Source organism: Mustela erminea, chromosome 13 (assembly GCF_009829155.1).
Source record: "Mustela erminea isolate mMusErm1 chromosome 13, mMusErm1.Pri, whole genome shotgun sequence".
In the NCBI taxonomy this organism is placed as follows: Eukaryota; Metazoa; Chordata; class Mammalia; order Carnivora; family Mustelidae; genus Mustela; species Mustela erminea.
This window is the reverse complement of record NC_045626.1, coordinates 68,354,572-68,373,919: the sequence shown is the minus strand read 5'-3', so window position 1 is coordinate 68,373,919 and position 19,348 is coordinate 68,354,572. Positions and strand designations below refer to the sequence as shown.

The 19,348-nt window shown below is 43.6% G+C and overlaps 1 protein-coding gene across 13 annotated transcripts in view; it reads left to right on the top strand.

Annotated features, from left to right (window-relative positions):
* The window catches only part of DEPDC5 (DEP domain containing 5, GATOR1 subcomplex subunit), a 136,784-nt gene that overhangs the window by 78,771 nt on the left and 38,665 nt on the right, over positions 1–19,348 (top strand). For 7 of the 13 annotated variants that reach the window (XM_032310146.1, XM_032310152.1, XM_032310150.1 and 4 more), the window contains 7 exons: positions 4,512–4,577; positions 7,688–7,871; positions 8,337–8,497; positions 12,082–12,199; positions 12,633–12,800; positions 13,570–13,789; positions 15,100–15,233. In XM_032310146.1, coding sequence (XP_032166037.1) covers positions 4,512–4,577; positions 7,688–7,871; positions 8,337–8,497; positions 12,082–12,199; positions 12,633–12,800; positions 13,570–13,789; positions 15,100–15,233 — 1,051 coding nt within the window. Of the gene's footprint in view, positions 1–4,511; positions 4,578–7,687; positions 7,872–8,336; positions 8,498–12,081; positions 12,200–12,632; positions 12,801–13,569; positions 13,790–15,099; positions 15,234–19,348 lie in introns of those variants that run through there. The other 6 variants (XM_032310151.1, XM_032310149.1, XM_032310147.1 and 3 more) reach the window with 4 other exon arrangements.

Sequence of the window (19,348 nt, the reverse complement as noted above, 5' to 3'; positions counted from 1 at the left end):
TTTAATTTTGAAAGAGCGTGAGCAAGCATGTGTGTGCCTACGAGCAGGCTGAGGGGCAGACAGAGAGGGAGAGAGAGACTCTTAAGTAGGCTCCCCGACGAGCGTAGAGCCCATTGTGGGGCTGTATCCCATGACCCTGAGATCATGACCCGAGCCAAAATCGAGAGTTGGATGCTCAACTGACTAAGCCACCGACATGCCCCAAAATTCAGATTTCTTGACTTTGAAGAGTTGTCAAAAGACAAAGCTAAGATGGCAATTTTCAGCATTGTTTTCCCAAGTTGAGTGAATATTTGACTTTGAATGTTGAGCGTAAGGTCTCATTCACAAATGTTAGGTTGGAGCAGAGCTAACTGACCATAAAGTGTCACCTTGGTCACCTTAAGTTGTGAGGCTGTCACATTCCAATAGCGAGTCCATTTTATTGAAAGTAAAATCTTAAAGTCAGAGCTGGTGGGAGCAGCAGTTCATTGGGCTTGAACTGCGAGAAAACTGTGTATAAAGAGCCTCATAAAAGAGCACAAAATATCTTTCTTTTAATGTTTTTCATTGCTATTTTTTAAAATTAAAGTGTGTGTGCGTGTGTGATAAAAGGCTGGTGGCCTTAAATATGCTTTTGTCCATTAGAGATGGCACAGTTCTACTTTTGGTCTAGAAGCCAGAGCTGCTCTGAGAATCCCTATTGGTTTGCCTCTTTGCACTCAAAGAATTGCCCATGTAGTTATAAGTTGAACTGTTTCTTTATTAGTGTAGGAATTTCAGTTCTCATAGACCCAGTCTGGATTTGGGTTTTCTTAAAAAAATATATGTATATGCTTTAATGACAAAAATTTAGCATCTCAATCTGTGAGGTAATGTATTTAATAATTTCCTATTGCTCAGAATACATTTGTGAATGAGATACTTTGAGGTGGCTGGTTTTATACCAGTTGCCTTCATACTGGTTCTCAGGCTGAACAAGAAAATCCACTTTGTGGCTTTTTTTAAAAAATATTTTATTTATTTATTTGAGAGACAGAGTGAACACAAGCAGGGGGAAGGGCAGAGGGAGAGGGAGAGGGAGAAGCAGGCTTCCCACTGAGCAGGGAGTCCAACTTGGACTCCTAGGATCATGACCTGAGCCAGAAGCAGACATTTAGCTGTCTGAGCCACCCAGGTGCCCTCACCTCTTTGCTTCTTAAGAGCCATGCTTTGTGTTGCATGAAGATGGATGTTATCAGCTAATATCGCTTTTTCAGAAAATTTAGCTTCAAATGGCTTTTGGCTGTTGACAAAGAACAGCTAACATTTTCAATAGCCGAAAACTGGTGCCCCAGATGGAGAGTCAGGAAATGAAGCATCTGTAGAGTTGAGCAGAGTGTAAAAGCATCTTTCCCCTATTTACTGTGTGATCTTCCCTAAGTTAATTCTCTTCTCTGAGCTTCAGTGTGTCCGTACAAAAGGAATAGTACCTACTTCATACCTGCCTCATAGCAGGCGTTTGAATAAAATGAAACACTGAATTTGTCTGACTTAGTAAGTTTTATCTCCTTATTCTGATGACTAGAAATTAAAAAAACGAAAAATCTGCTGAAGGCAGTTCCAAAAAAAGAAGTCCTAAAACTGTTTTGGTCAAGTGCCATCATCTTTCTAAATTTAAAAAAATGTTTTAATTTTAGAGGCGCCTGGGTGGCTCAGTCAGTTAAGCATCTGTCTCCTGCTCAGGTCATGATCCCAGGGTCCCGGGATTGAGCCCCAGGAGCTTGCTTCTCCCTCTCTCTCTGCCATTCCCCCTGCTCGTGTGCACTGTCAAATAAATGTTTTGAAAGTACTAATTTTAAAATTCATACAGTACAATTCATTCTTTTTAGTGTACAGTTCTGTGAGTTTTTAACAAATGTGTACAGTCATAAAACTACTAACAAACACATCAAGCAAGATACAGAACGCTTCCATTATGCTCCCCCGCTGATTCTTTGTGTGTGGCCCCTTTGTATACAACCCCACCCTCTGTCCACTGGCAACCCCACTGATCTGTTCTCTGTCCTTCTAGTTTGGTCTTGTCCCAGCATGCCATGCACGTGAATCATACAGTACGTAGCTTTTTGAGCCTTGCTGCTTTTATTCAGTGTATAATGATTTGAGATTCATCCACGTTGTTAAATATTCATTACTTTTTATTGCAGAATTGCATTCCATTGTATGAATGTATTAATTTGTTTATCCCTTCACTAGTTGCAAGATATTTGGGGTGTTTCCAGGTTTTGGCAACTATGAATAAAGCCGCCATTTACAGAACAGGTTTTTGTAAACATTGGTTTTTTTTTCTCTTGAGTAATTTCCTAGGCATGAATTGCTGGGTCAGATGGTAAATATCTTTTTAACTTTTATTATTATTATTTAAAAAATATTTTGTTTATTTATCTTTAGAGAGCATGTGTGTGCCTGCAAGCAGGGGGAGGAGAAGGGGAGAGAGTAGGAGGGGAAAAGAATCTCAAGCTGACTCTGCCCTGAGTGTGGAGCCTCATGTGGGGCTCGATCTCACAACCTTAGCTGAAACTCAGGAGTCCAGCACTCAACTGACTGAGTCATCCAGGCACCCCATTAATTTTACTTGGTTTTTTTTTTTTGCCAAATTTTCTTTGTTCATTCATTCTATTTTTTTTCTTTTTTTATTAATTATTTTTATTAACATATAATGTATTATTTGTCCCAGGGATTCACGTCTTTGAATCATAAGGCTTCAACATTTCACAGCACTCACCATATCACATACCGTCCCCAATGTCCATAACCCAGCCACCCTGTCCCTCCCCCCACTGCCCCCAGCAACCCTCAGTTTGTTTAGTGAGATTGAGTCTCCCTCCCGATCCCATTTTGTTTCATTTTTTTCCTTCCCTACCCCCCAGACCTCCCACCCTGCCTCTCAAATTCCTCATATCAGAGAGATTAATTTTACTTTTTTTTTAAAGTTGATTTTTTTTTAGTAATCTCTACACCCAACATGGGACTCAGACTCAGGACCCCGAGATCAAGAATTGTGTGCTTCTTGGGGCGCCTGGGTGGCTCAGTGGGTTAAGCCGCTGCCTTCGGCTCAGGTCATGATCTCGCGTCCCAGGATCAAGTCCTGCATCGGGCTCTCTGCTCGGCAGGGAGCCTGCTTCCTCCTCTCTCTCTCTCTGCCTGCCTCTCTGCTTACTTGTGATCTCTCTCTGTCAAATAAATAAATAAAATCTTTAAAAAAAAAAAAAAAAAAGAATTGCGTGCTTCTCCAGCTGAGTCAGCCAGGAGCCCCTGCCTGTTTTTTTTTTTTTTTTTTGGTCTGTTTAACTTTTAAAGAAACCAACTGTTTCCCAAAGTGGTGCACCATTCTGCATTTCTACCATCAATGTGTAAGGTTTTCCATGGCTCCACATCCATATTCACACTTGGCATGACTTGTCATTCTAGACATTGTGAGAGGTCTGTAGAGGTAATTTCTCTTGTGGCTGAGGATGTTGAGCATCATCTCCTGTGCTTTTTTACCTTCTGAATATGTTTGGTGAAGTCTTCAAATCTTTGGCCCAATTTCTCTTCAGGTTATTTTATTCTTGTTCTTGAGTTTTGAGGTCTCTATATATTCAGGGTCAGGCAGGTCCTTTGCCAGGTAAGTGATTTGCAGATGCTTTCTCCCATATTGTGGCTTGTCTTTTCAGAGATTCCATAAGGGATTTATACATATTTATTCTTGTTATAAAAGAGTCACATGACACACAATATCTGGAATAAAAAATATGAGTTCTGGTTTACCTCCCAGTACCTCCTCCACCTTTTTCTTGCAGATAGCCACTGTTGACAGTTGGGTGAGGATTTTTTCAATCTTTTTTAAAGTATCATAATTTTCTAGTAAATATATATTTAGAAAGGGACCTTTAAGTATTGATATGTACTTTAAAATTAATTCTGTTACTTTTCAGGCAATAAGTTGCATTTCAAAGAATCTTTCTGTTTTTCCTTTCAGACCCCCTATAGGGAAAATCATTGTTTTTCCTTAAAGTGGTGAGTTTTGATGTGTCCTAGGTCATATTCCAGAAAACCAAGATTTGGAGAAGAAAAATCCAGATGATAAGGATGACTGATGAGTGAAATGAACTTTAAGTGGGTCATTTTATATTTGCTAAAGTTTTCTCCAGTTAGTTGAAATGACTGAAATGTGGCCATTTTCTTAAAATAAGTGGTGGGTTGCTTTTTGCCAGTGCGTGTGTGTGTGTCTGTGTGTGTGCATGCACATGTATGTGAATGCTAACTGTCATTGGGCGAAGAGTGGTATTGATAATCTCAGAGTAAAGTTTTGGCTTATTTTCAAGTTTTAGATTGTTCATTTTTCTTGGATTGACTCTTTTATGCTATTTGAAATATTCAGCATAAAACTTGTACTTGATTCACATTTTTATTTTTAGCTATAACTTTGGGCTCTTTCAACCATAACTGGCCATAACATTTTTTCTGCAGAATGAGCCTTATTAAAACAACCTGTTTTCATCTTTCCATAGGTATGAATCCTAGGACTCAGAATAAGGATTCCCTAGAGGACAGTGTTTCTACCTCTCCAGACCCAAGTAAGAGGGGGCAGCTGATTAGGGTGGGGTCAGGGTGGAGGTGATCAGAGCATAAGGAAACAAGGGGAACCCTATAGGCAGTCTATACATCTCTGGGGTACCAGAAGGCAGTGTGGTAAGGGAATACTCGGCAGCCTCTCCAATGGAAAGTGAGAGGGGCCAGATAACCTGTTCTGGAATGTGATTCAGGGCATGTGGGAAGGGTAATGGAATTCCCATGAGGTCCTTATGCTGGTCCAGAGCTGGCCTTAGCCCTTAAAGGCTCTGTGATGGCTCTGGGGAACAAAGGAGTAAGAGGGACTGGAATTGTTTATATACCTGTAGTTGAAATTGTTTGACTGGGTTGCATTTTTAAAAAAATCTTCTTTATCTGTTGAAACATCTGTGCAGGAAGAACACATCTTAATATCTGTAACAGCGTAAATCCTACCACCTGATTGACTTTATTTTACTTAGCTATAACCAGTAGAGATATATTATTGAGTCTTTTTCCCCTGGCTTATGATTAACATAATAATCCTTTTGCTTTTTCTTCAGTCCCCCCTACCCCCCACCCCCCACCGCCCTTTTTTGAAGATTTTATTTCTTTGTTTGTCAGAGACAGAGAGAGAAAGAGCAAGCACAGGCAGGGGGAAAGGCAGGCAGAGCAGGCAGAGGAAGAAGTAGGCTCTTGGCTGAGCAAGGAGCCCCATGTGGGACTCGATGCCAGGATTCTAGGATCATGACCTGAGCAGTGGATTAACCAACTGAGCCACCCAGCCGTCCCTCTTCAGGGCCCTTTTTAATAGCGGTGTTAAACACATTACATCCCAGTTTGAATAATCATTCATTATTGGTGACCATCTGGGTGGTTTCTAGTTTCTTAGCAATAATGTAGAATGCAGGTGTAATGCATGATGCAGTGGGTATAGCTTTTCTTTCCCTTCACATCCTTAGAATATATTTTCCCCAAAGTACAGTTGGCAGGCTGATTATTTTCCAGAAAGCTTCCAGCAATGAATAGATGAACCTGTTACTTCTGTACAACCCTAGGACTGGATTTTGTAATCCATGTTTATCATTGTTAATGGTTTTGATGTGGGTCCTCCTCAAAGGCCCTCTTTATAGGGCCTGAAGTTGCTGGAGTTAGAAAAGAGACCACAGTCTTTTCCCAGGGAAAGAACACCATTAAACTAAGAATCAGGAGCTTTCTCACTGTGGGATTTGGGACCATGCATTTGAATTCTCTGTGTCTTGGTGTGTGCCCAGCAGAAAACATTTCTGAAAGATGTTCATGATCCTGAGGGATAGGACGCTAACGAGAGCCAGAACAATCTAAGAGGGCATGAAGATACAACTGCCTTGTGCTTCTGGCTTCCCACTGTGGTTTTGATCTGGTGTCTTCCTTCTGCTCCTGGTCTTAACAAGGAAGTAGAAACAAACTCACCCCTTCATCTGCCATTTAGGGAAATTGGGGTGATCAGTTAGGCTCTTTTGGGTTGTGTTTTCAATTCTGGAAGTGTTAATAAGTTAACGAGGCCTGTGTATAGTTAGACTCGTAGAATGAGTGTGGAATGGTGGTTACTAGGGGTTTGAGGAGAGGCAGACATGGGGAGGTGCTGATCAGTGGTGTAAAGTTCCAGTTATGCATGATGAATAATTCTAGAGACCCGTACAGCACTGTGCCCAAGTTAACAATATTGTGTACTACATTTAAACATTTTTAAAGAGAGTTCCCATGTTAAGTGAGCTTACCACAGTAAGATAGAATTCAAACACACAAAATACTCAGACTTGTGTAGACCATGGAGTTAGGCCTCTTGCAGGTCAAATCCTCTTTCCCAAGGTGGTGGCTACATGGGGCTTGTCTCCCACTATGACTTAGCATACGGGTCCTTTTCTTGTCCTTTAACTCTGCTTAAATGGGACTCTGTTGTATTGGGTAGTATGTGTGTCTCTGTCACTGCATGGTGGGAAGATCCCTAAGCAGAGAGGCTTCTGATCGAGTAACCTCTGGGAGGTTTGGCCTGGCCAGGTGTTTAAAGGGGTTGATGGTATTGCAGTCCCTGCTCCAGGGTGGCCATGTGAGGGCTGATGAGACAACAGGGGTGTATCGTGCTGTGAGCCACATTAGCACTGTACAAAAAATACAGTGTTGAAGGCGTCCCTTGCTTGAGACTCAGAGGCAAAGAAAGGCATGGAGTGTTTCTGTTTCCTATTGCTCCCTTGTCTAGAGATTTGAAAAATAATCTTTGCTTAAATTATTTAAAGAGATAACTGCCCTATTACCTTGATTAGTGATTCTCAACTGGGGAAGGATTTTTGCTCCCCAGGGGGATATGTGGCAACAACTGCGGACATTCTCGGTATTTACACCCAGGAGATGCCACTGGCATCTAGTAAGTACAGTCCAGGAATGCTGTCCAACATCCTGTAATACAAAACACGGCCCCCCATGACAAGGGATTACCCAGTCCAAAATGTCAGTGGTGCCAAGGTGAAGAAACCCTGCTTTAACTAAAGATCAGGCAATTCAGGGCAGACCCGTGTGATTGGGCCCGCTCTGCTGATTGCAGCTTTCCTTTCTAGATCATTAAACTCTGTCTCTTGAAGTCCTGGCCTTGTAACTTTCCCAGACATCCTTCTTTGACTTCTCCTACCCTTTTGGATCTGTGGCTTACTTTTGCAATTCTGGAAGTATTCCTCAATTCTGCTACCATGTGCTCTTCGCTCCCAAATCAGGCTGAGCTCTTCTTTCCCCACCAGCCACTCTGTAGTCCTCCAGAGAGGCTCTGGCTGGAACTCTTGGAATGTTGATTTGCTTTGACATGTAACTCTGCCTGCGCTGCCCTGCAGTAACCTCACTGGCATTGTGGCTGTAGCTTAAGATCAGCAGAAAATGAGTACCAGCTGTGAATCCCATTTGCATGATGGGATTGGAGGAGCACGTGCACTGCATTGTCTAACAAACTCTGTTTCTCTCTTTCTCCCCCCCACCCCTTTCCTTCTTCATCCCCTTTCCTGGCCATTTTGTCACTGTTCACTGTGAACTCCTTCCCCTCCTGCCCCGCCCATGTCCCACACCTGCCCTGGTGACCACACGTGCCTTTCTCCTCTGTTACACGAGGCAGTTCTGACACTGTCTGCTCCCCCTGTAGTGCCAGGCTTCTGTTGCACAGTTGGAGTGGACTGGAAATCTCTCACTACTCCGGCGTGCCTCCCCCTCACCACCGACTACTTCCCCGACCGCCAGGGCCTGCAGAACGACTACACGGAGGGCTGTTACGATCTCCTTCCAGAAGCAGACATCGACAGGTCGGTGTCAGAGGAGGGTTTTGGATGCGTGTCCAAACACTGCATTCTCAAACCTATGTCTTCCTTTTCTGTTCAGAGAATTTCATGAAGTAAGAACTGTCCGTTTTTTTCTTTAGGGCTCTGTGTACATGCCTTCTCTAACCATTTCTCCTCATGGGTGCTTTCTCACATTTTTCTGTGGCAATTGCTCTGGACCCACTAGATAGGATCTTTTTTTCCTAAGATTAGCTATCTGAGCTGTTCTAGGAACAGCTGTTAGCTATTCCCTGCCTTCTTCCTCTGCGTCTTTGAAATGATCATTTCTCCCCAAACTGGCTTGTAGATTGTTAGTTTTATGAATCACCATGGAGTGCTTATCAGGGCTGGCTTGTGGAGTCAAAGCAAAACAGAGGATGGGAGTGTGGACTGAGTGTCACTTTGCCCTGGACCAAGCATGTCCATGTGAGCAACCGTCTGTTTTCTCAGGAGGGACGAGGAGGGTGTGCAGATGACGGCCCAGCAGGTGTTTGAAGAGTTCATCTGCCAGCGTCTCATGCAGGGCTACCAAATCATAGTGCAGCCCAAGGCACCGAAGCCCAACCCCACTGTCCCACCCCCACTGAGCAGCAGCCCGCTCTATAGCCGAGGTGAGTTGTTCTCTTTGGACTTGGATTTTTTTCTTTTCTACTAAATTCATGTAAGTAGGTTCTCAAGATGGTAGGGAATAGATAAATCCAGGAAAGAATTACTTTTCAACACAACATTTTTTCTTTCTACATGAAGAATAAAGTCTGCTACACCCAGATTTATCTTAAAGCTCTCTTTAATCTACTGCTCTCCTTTTAAGGAAGGGGTGTGACCCAGTTCAGGAATGTCGCAGCCTGGCTTTGGCAGCACCTAGGAGTAGCAGGCACCTGAGCCAGGCCTGAGCTATCAATGTACGTAGCGAATATTTTAGACCCGATATTTATTTCTAGCACAAGTCCTGGACACACAGCAGGTTCTCAGATGTTACTTAAACCTGGAATTTATACTCCCCCACCCCATTCTGGCTGCATCGTCTCTTGTTTGTCACTGAAGCTTAGCATGATGAAGCAATAATGGATCATCTGTGAGTAGTAGAGACTAATAAGTGACAGAGACTCAGTGAGGCCATTTGAGGTTCAGCCAGGCTCTGGAGAGTTTTTCTAAAATAAGGTAGAGAGAATAAAGTGTGGGTGCTTAGGATCAGAAAGCAGTGATCACTTCCCAGGACAATCCATTACTCTCCCACTTTCTTTTTATAGCTACTGAGCCTCCCCATTCTCCTAAACTCCCAGTCCAAAGCCTCAGATATCTTTGGCCCCATTAAAGTGCTTCGGGCCAGAGGATCAAAGCAGTGTGATGGGGAGCTTGGTGGTCCTGGATGGACCAGTTGTTGCTTATGATGAGGCTTTGGACTCCCTCTGGATGTTGTTTGAAAACCCATTATGATATTTATCACTTGTTGCCTTCTTTTCATGTTCTAGATTGCACTGAATATTAATCTTCCTGAGTGCCAGGACTCTTTCATCTTCATGTTTTTATCTCCTGCAGTGAAAATGATTGTGCCTGGTATACAGCAAAATGGGTTGATAAATATATGAATGAATGAATCACCATTTATTCATTCATTCATTCAACAGTGTCCTTATACTTACAGCCCAGTGAGGAAAATAACATTCCCAGTGAGGAAAAATAACATTAGTAAAACTTGAAATATAATTCCTCATTGTGATAAAGATTGTGAGGGAAAAACCAAAGGGCTATGAGTATATTTAATACAGGACTTAATCTGGTCAGGGATGGCTTCCTTGAGGAGGTGATGTTTGAGGTGAGACCTAAACTATGTGCAGGAGTTACTTGGAAGAGAAGCAGTTTGGGAGTGGTGGGCAGGAGTAGGTAGGAAGAGCATGCCAGGCAGAGGGATTAGTATGTGCAAAGGCCGAGTGGTGGGAGGCACCGTGACACTTTCTGGGCACTCAAATGAAGACTGGTGAGGTGGAGTACAGGAAGTAAGCTAGAGATATATTCAGACTTGTCAGGAGACCAAGGCCTCACAAGGCCACATGATTTTGTCCTTTATCCCAAGAATAGTGGAATGAATTCACCTTTAGTGTCAATGGCCCTGTCCAGCCTTCCTACCTACTTTTCTCTAGAGTAGCTGATCAGTGTCCCTTAGTGGTTCATAATTCCTCTGGCATCTAGTTCTGCTCTGGCTGATAAATGAACCTTGTGTCATGGCTGGTTAGCCAGAGTCTATAGAAGACCCCTTCTGGCTACTTTTCTCCTTCAATAAATTTAATCCTTTTATTTCTGTAGTAACAGAAATGGTATCATTGTTGTTATAATTACGGGAAAAGTAATTATAAGTGACATTGTGTCTGATTGAAGATTTGTTGACTACCGGTTATGAGAGGGACACTGTTCCGGTAGTGAACAGAACAGCCCTGTCCTCAAAGTTTATTGTCTACTGGATGAGACAGTCGTTGAACTAATAAATCACAAGTATTTATTTGATCACAGGTTGTAAAGAGTGCTGTGCAGAATAAAAACAGGAACTAATTTAGAGTGGGGTCGGTACTGTGCTAGGTGCTCGTGAACATTGTTCCATGACTTCCTGACAGCAAGCAGGGGGTTGCAAGAAAGAACGATGCAGGGATGGGGGGCAAGACCTCTTTCTTCCTTTCTTCCTTCCTTCCTTTTTTTTTTTTTTTTTTTTAAAGATTTATTTATTTATTTATTTGACAGAGAGAGATCACAAGTAGGCAGAGAGGCAGGCAGAGAGAGAGAGGAAGGGGAGCAGGCTCCCTGCTGAGCAGAGAGCCTGATGCAGGACTTGATCCCAGGACCCTGAGATCATGACCTGAGCCGAAGGCAGCGGCTTAACCCACTGAGCCACCCAGGCGCCCCCTTCCTTTCTTTTTTATTAAAGATTTTATTTATTTGAGAGAGAGAGGGAGAAAGAGTGTGTGGTGGGGGGGAGGGGCAGAGGGACAAGCAGTCTCCCTGCTTGATGTGGGGCTTGATCCCAGGACCCTGAGATCATGACCTGAGCTGAAGTCAGATGCAAGCCCACTTTCTAGTTGCAGAAAGGGAGACTTAGAGACTTGACATTCCAAGGTTACACCACTGGCAAATGGAAGTGCTGTGGTTTAACCCAGGGTCCTCTGAGTCAAAGCCTGACCTCTTTTAGACAAGTGTGCCCCTCACTGTCACCTAGAAAATTTTCCACAGCCTCTGCTGTCTTCTCTTGTCCAACAACTCCCATGCTGCTTGCGCTGTGTGACTGTCTCTCAGAACTACACAAGAGGAGCCTTTAATTTTGAGATCATGGGAATCTTGTCTTGGCTCCCTTGTCTGTTGAGGCACTAGTTTTACTCTCTTGAGAGCTCGTATTTTTCTTGATTCCTCATAACTTCCCTCTTTCTGATGCCCAACTCAGTTCAACTAATATTTTCAAATACCTGCTGTGGGCATGGCACTTTGCCAGGTGCTCTGGAAAATTTAAAGACAAACAAGATTTGGACCCCGGCTTTGTGGAACTTCCAGTTTGCAGGGTGTGAGATACACACATGGGGAGCCACATCTAGAGTAGAATTCAGACGGCGGATGGGATCTGCTAGCTTTCTGGAGGAAGTGGCATTTGACGGTGACCTTAAATGACCCATATGATCTTGATTGTGGCCCAGGAAGAGAAGGCAGAAAAAAAGAAATAGGAGCCAATGTTTGGAGAAAAAAGTTCTTTAAGACAGAAGCAGGGTGTGGGAGTCATTGAAGCTGATGCCAGGTTGGCCGCCACCCTGGGGTGAAGACCTCAACTGCCAGGGTGGCAGCTTGTGCTGGAGCAGAGTGGAGCTCCATTTCAGTCCCAGAGTTGACTCTTGGCCCATTAACATCTAATCCAGAACTTTTCCTTCTCAGAGGCTGAGGAGTCAGGCTGTTCACCTTTGAGTGCGTCTTCTGGATGCTGTCAGCACTTCTGGGCTCTGTCTGCTGCTGGCTGGCTTAGTAACAGAAAATTCTGCCAACTTCAGGACTTTTTTTTTTTTTTTAACCAAGAATAAGTCTTTTCCAGGAAACTTCCTCAAGAGAAAAAGTTGCTTCTTTTGTTTTTCCTTTTCTGACTGTATATGGAAGAGAAGTTATTGTCTGTTAAAGGAATGAACCTCAACCAGATAGAGGAAATGATTCCACCCCATCCCTCTATTAGGCCTTGTGTCCCGAAACCGACCTGAGGAGGAGGATCAGTATTGGCTGAGTATGGGCAGAACATTCCACAAAGTGACGCTGAAGGATAAGATGATCACAGTGACACGTTACCTTCCTAAGTGAGTCCTTCCTTGGAAATCTCAGGTTTTCTGCTACTGTCCTGAATTGTTTCCATATCCTAACTTCTGTTTATAATGCCTGCTGTGCACCTAGTGAATTCTGTGACACATTATTAAAACCAACACAGGTTGAGTGGTTGGTTTTCTTGTTCTTAGAATTACTATTTTGTTTTCTAGGGTTATTTACTCTTGTAGTTCACCTGCCTCTAAAAGGGATTTGACTCAGCTTGTAATGTTTAGCTTGATTCTTAGCAAGCCCATTAGAAATAAAGAATGAGAGGATAAAAGAATGACAGAGTTTAAGAAAGGAGATGAGTTGGTTACCACACTTGAGGATTGAATGCCAAGGATGGTGCTAACTGTATTGAGATGGAAAGGGGTGGGAAGGTAGTGATTTTCTTTTGGACTTCTGGGCATGCCCTTTGTTTTTCAGGTACCCTTATGAATCTGCCCAGATCCACTATACCTACAGCCTCTGCCCTTCCCACTCGGACTCAGAGTTTGTCTCTTGTTGGGTGGAATTCTCCCATGAGCGGCTAGAGGAGTACAAGTGGAATTACTTAGATCAGTATATCTGTTCTGCCGGCTCTGAGGACTTCAGGTCAGAGAACATACTTTGGCTTTCCATCCAGCTACCTTGTGTGTGCCTGACTTTGAACATGTCTGTCCTTTTTTTTCTGATTACAAGATGATGTTTGTTTTAGAAAACACGGAAGAACAAAAGCACATCTGCATTAGTGTACTTAATGGCATAGAATTGTACACTGAAGGATGTTAAAATAGTACATTTTGTTATGCACATTTTACCATGAAATGACAGAAACCTCAGTGATGAAGTCCTCTTCGATGGAATGTCAGTGTAGATCATGTTCTTTTCCTAACTACCTGTGGTATCTCATTTTTGATCTTTAATTTTTACGTGTGATTTAAGATTGTGGTGATAAAAAGCCACAACTCCATTGGGTCTGGGTGTACAGAACTGTCCTGACATCTCTGGGATGTAAATTAAAAGTACCCTTTGTGATCTTCCTCTAGAGCTGTGTTTCAAATGAAGCCATGAGATGTAATATTAGACAAACATGTACTCAAGGGGAGAGGACCCCTTACATACATGCTCCAAGGACAGGCTAGAGATGGGACCTTCACTGGGAGTGCCTTTTTTTTTTTTTAATTTTTTTTAGAGAGGCAGAGGGAGAGAAGCAGACTCCCCACTGGATACAGGGCTTGATCTCATGACCGTGAGATCATGACCTGAGTGGAAGCCAATGGTCAGACACTCAACCGACTGAGCCACCCCAGTGTTCTGAGAGTGCTTGCATTACCTGCTTTTGTTCACCACCACCCCCTTTTCTCCCTTTGGCCCTTCACAGCTTAATTGAGTCTCTGAAGTTCTGGAGGACCCGTTTCCTGCTGCTACCAGCCTGTGTCACTGCCACAAAGCGCATCACAGAAGGGGAAGCCCACTGCGACATCTATGGGGACAGGCCCCGGGCAGATGAGGAGGAATGGCAGCTCTTGGATGGGTTTATCCGCTTTGTGGAGGGTTTGAACCGAATCCGCAGGAGACATCGCTCAGATCGCATGATGCGGGTAGGGCTCTGTAGGCCCCTTGGGGACTGTGCTTGGTCTCCTCCTATCTTAGGGGCCTCTCTCTGGCCAGTTTATTTACTCTACAATTTATTTTAAATCTAAAACAGTGTGTTCTCCAGTGTAGGGTGAAGGAGGGAGGGATAGGGTACCAGGCGGCCAATGGCAGTGTTCTGTGGCCCTGAGGACACACAGCTCCTTCATGTGCTTCCCAGGTGAGACCTCATGTCAAGCCCAGCGGCTTCTGCTGGGTTACTGAGTAAAAGTCACTCAAGAGGGTAATGGCAGCAATACTTGCTTACTGTTGTATCACTTTTAGAATTTCCAGCACCTTGGGCATTCATTCACCCACACACTACCCAGGGAGGACACTGAAGCCCATGGGGTGGGGATATGGCTGAGGACACCATCCAATAAAGGGCAGAGCCGGAATTCTGGGTGTGTGTATGTATAGTTCTATACATTTTAACTTTTTTTTTTAATACATAGACTCACATAATCAGGATACAGAGCAGTTCTATCACTTCCCCCAAAAACTCCTCGTGCTACCCTTTATCTCACACTTTGCCCCATCTCTAACCCCTGGCAGCCACTGATCTGTTCTCTGTCACTATACTGTTGTCTTTTCCAAAAGTCAAATGCACATCATCACATAATATAATCTCTTGGGAAACTGCCGCCTTTAACTCAGCACAATGCCTCTGGGATTCATCCAAGTTTTCGCTCATCTCAGTAGTTCATTCCTTTTTAGTGTGAGTAGAACTGCATCATCAGTTATGTTTTTAACCCCAAGTTCAGTGTTCTTCCCCATACACTGGCTACCCTTTGTCCACAGCCTTGCCTATGATGGGAAACATTTCAAAAAAAAAAAAAAGAAAGAAAAGATTTCCGAAAGAACCTGCATGGTGGAAAGAGCTCTGGTCTTGAAACCAGATGATTAGAGCTTGACCTCCAGCTCCAGTGGGATTCACTATAAGTCACTTAACTTCTCTGGGACTCAGTTTCTTCTTCTGTGAGTTAGATAAAACATTATTTACTTCCTAGATCCAGGACAAGGGTGAGAAAATCTGTGGACTCCACCTCAAAGAGGCAGTTTATTTTGAGTCAATAGGCATTCAAACCTTCAGCTTAAGCAAAAAAGCAGTTTTCAGCATTTACCGAATAACAAGGGTCTGTGTTGCTTGCCTCTGTGAATTGGATTCCCAGAGGGCCTGACGCACAGCAGTTGCAGGAGGCACTCTCTGGGCTGTGAGTGGCATCCACTGAGGGAGCCCACTTGGGCTGATGGCCTTATTTCCTCTTGTCTGCTTTAGAAAGGGACCACCATGAAAGGCTTACAGATGACCGGGCCCATTGCCACACACTCCCTTGAGTCGGCCGGCCCCCCTGTTGGGAAGAAGGGAACCTCAGCTCTGTCCGCCTTGTTGGAGATGGAAGCCAGTCAGAAGTAAGTGCCTGCTTGGGAAGAGACTCATCCCCACCCCACAGGCTCCACAGGTTTTCAGTGCCCCACCTTGTGAGTGGGGGTGAAATATGATTTCTATCTGCAAGGAGCCTGAAATTAAGAAAAAGATGCATACATGAGCCAGAAAGCTGGGTTAATACCTGGTAAGTGTCAAATAACATGAAATATGTCAGACATTATAAGCGTGCAGTCTGGGGCTTAATTTGAGCTACAGATACATTTTCTTTGGCCCACAAAGTGAGGTTTCTATTTGTTTCTTTGTTCTTTTTTAATAGATTTTATTTTTTTAGAGCAGTTGTAGGTTCAAAGCAAACGTGAATGGAAGGAACAGAGATTTCTCATATACACCCTGACTCCCACACCTGCGTTGATTCCTCCATTGTCAACACCACCCTCCAGAGTGGTCCGTTTGTTAGAATTGACAAAGCTGCATTGACACATCATCATCATCCAGTGTATATTCTGTGGATTTCAGACAAATTTAAATGACATGTAGCTACTGTTACAGAGTAGTTTCACTGCATAAAGGCCCCAAAATATTTTAAAATAGCTGAGCCACATTTTTTAGTTTGGAGATTTTGAATACAAATCTGGATTTTACAGGAAATTATATAGTATACACAACATGATACATGATTATATTATATATAAAACCATATATTATAGACAATATACACAACACTGTATTATAGATAATAGATAATAGATAAAATCCAATCTTTTGAGAAATAGAAGAGCCTCAGTTATAGTGCTGCATGCATACTCACGTGCCTACCCAGCCATGGGAGGACTGGTGCTTTAGAATGGGCACATGCCCCCTGGTTTATTGGAAAACCAGCACACCCTCTGGTCTTGGGCTTGCTCTGTTCCCTCAGGCATGTGACCTGGCTAGCTTCTCTAGGCATTTGTGTGGTCCCTTCATAAATAGTAAGCACTCCATTTCCCAGGATGCCAGTGGGGCCATATCTTGCCTGGGAGGGCAGTGACAGCATCACAGGAGGGGGGATTTGAGTTGGCCTTGGAGGAAAGGAAGTATCTATACAGAGGGACAAGGGGGGAACTTGGGCAAGAGGAGAAAATACCTCTGTATGCAGGTGGCACCCACTGTAGGAGCCTTTCCTGCCCCTCTGTCCTCCCAGCCAACTCAGATTCTGTGCTTCCCAGCATCTCGGGCCAACATGCATCAGAGCCCTTACCAGAATTCTACCAGGTTTACTCATGTTCCCCCTGGCTTGCCTGTGCTCTGAGAGTAGAGGCTGTGTGTTGTGCCTGGAATATAGGATGTGCACAGTAAATAGTCATGGAATGATAGAGGAAGGGATACTGGGGGTCCCTGTACAGGTGTTAGGGGAGGCTAGACCTTGTCTCTCTGTTGTGAGAGGCCATGTGGTGTCCAGCAGGTACCTGTGTCCATTAGGCTTTCCACGTGTCACGTCGAGTGACCTTGAGGCATAGTGGAGTTGCAGTTGGACAGACAGGTGGGAACATGGATGCCAAGCTATCCTTGCATGTTCTCATGAGGGATCCTTTGCAAGTTTTTTTGGTTTTATTTTAATGGAAAATTTCAAACAGATAAAGTAGACTAGTATAATAAATCCCTGTTTACCTGTCATGGCAACTTCGATGATTATCAACTCATGGCCAGTCTTATTTCATTTATATCCCGCTTGTTCTCACCTTCCCTTTTTATTCTTTATTAAATTTCAAGCATCATATCTCTTTATTTAAAATATTTCAGTATATATCATTGAAAGAGAAGTACCCCTTTAAAAAAAGTCCCAATACTGTAATTTGTCTAAAAGATTATAGTCATTCCTTAATAGCATGACATATCCAGTCAGTGTCTTTGACAGAAGTGTTTTCAGAGATGAGCCCCATGTATAGGAAGGCCTGGGACGTGGGCCTCAAGAGACAGAGACTCTTTGGCAGGCTCTCAGTAGTCAGGCAAAAGGCCACAGAAGATGGAGAGACGGTGATTAAAAAAAAAAGGAAAGGAAGGGAGACAGGGAGAGAAGGGAACCCGGCGGGGACACTGGGGTGGTAAATGAGAGGAAGAGAGCACATGTAGGCTGGGCTCGTTACTGAGGGAACTGGGTCCTCTTACCTTCGTCTGACCAAGGGAAGAGCTCAGAACTCAGCCTGGCAGGTCCTTCCTATAACTAATCACAGATCTTTCCTGCTAGAAAAAAGAACAAGGAACATATGTTGCTGGGAGGGGTGTGAAGCTGGGGGTGGGGGTGGGGATCTTATTTTAATTTGTCAGTGAGTCACCATTTAGTATGCTCCAAGGAGCAGCTTTCTGCTCAGACTGGAAGAAGCAGGGTAGTTGGGGTGGGAGTGTCCCCCCCATGTGTAGGGAGAGACTCTCAGCTAACCCCCCAGGAATAGGCAGGACAGAGAGACCTAAGACTTATTCTCTCCCCAGATGACTGCTCTTGGGTGACTTGCTGCGTTTTCTCAGTGCAGGAGGTAGAGCAGAGGGAGCCAGACCTTTATATAATGTTTGCTCACATAGCATTTTTTATTTGTGCGCTTTTCTTTTGCTTTTGCTGCACTAAGCAGATCCAGTTTTGTTTATTATGAAAAACAATGCTATAGCGATATGGAAAAGAATTTTTAAAAATTTCATCTATAGTCCTGCCATCTTAACCATAAACTGTGTTTCTTTCGTTTCTCTTCTAGTCTGTATCTGGGGTCAATGTTTAGTCAGACTCTCGTGGAAGATAGAGGCCCCCAAAGTCTCAGCCTTCTGCCCATTGTCTTCATGACTGGGACCAGTCTGGGCAGCTGGTGCTGGCCCAGCTGCTCCTCTTAATAGATGAGCATAACCTGATGACAGCTAAGTCAGGGCAGAAACCACCAAAAAGCAGTTGTCACTGCTTCCATAGAGGCTTGGCCGGCAACCCCATCCCAGCAGAAGGCAGTGTGTCTCTGTATGTTTTCACATATACATATGTATAGTAGAACTGCTCGTTTTCGGGCAGGTCCCCTTCTTCTGAGCCATCAGACAAGGAGCCTCCAAACAGGGTTTTACTCGCCTCTGAATCCCTGATTCCTAGTCCACAGGTCCCCACAAGGAAGACAACTCAGTAAATGGGAATTGTCATGTGCATCTGAGGGGACACGGGAGGGGGTGGGAGATGGTAACCAGGGCTTACTGTCCCTGCAGCCTTGGGGAAGTACGAGAGAATGTCACAGTGTGCATTTGTGAATGAAGCTCAGAGGAAAACACACTTCAGTGTGATAGAGACAGTGTGGTGTAGGGACATGGGAAAGAATTGAGCATTAGTTCTGCTTTTCCTCTATGAATTACACCTCAGAGTAACAAAGTAATTGGTGTAGGGAGGTTTGTGTTTTTTCAGTATTACAGCTCATAGGTACAGAAGGAATGATAGACTATTACCATGTGTGATCTTTAATGAACTTCTGGATCTAACAGCGTTCACCAGTGGCCATTAATACCACCAGAGAGAGAGGGCCAGACATTACAGGCCTCCAGATAGAAGTACACAACACCACTTAAGAGTTCTTGCCCAAAGTTGAACCTGAATCTGCTCAAGCCATTAGATAAAACTTCTAGTTCTCAGGAGGTAGAAGGCACAGAGGAACATGATAAACAGTAAAGGGAGAAAATCAGCTCATCCAGGCTATGTGAATTTACAGGACAAATGAGTTACTTTCTTCGATAAATAAATAAAGATATAATATAAAGAGAAATGAAGAGGAACTTATGCCTTAAAAGAGAGTTAAGAAACATAACTTAGTGCAACGTAGGAACCTTAGTTGAAACCTGCTTTGAACAAACAAACTGTACAAGTGATTTTTGGGAGACAGTTGAGGAAATACTTGATACTAGAAAATTAAAAATTTTCAAGTGTATTGGAGTTGTGGTTGTGTTTTTTCACAAGTTATTTTCTTTTAGGGATACAGTGCATACTGAAGTTCTTAATGGGTGAAATAATATGTGAGAGTTCTGCTTCAAAATAATTGGGATGTGTAGCTAAAGGGTAGAGATGAGTCATAATTGGCCCTAAGTATATAATTTGTAGGGACTCATTATCTTAGCTCTTTTACTTGTGTTTGAAATTTTTCCATAA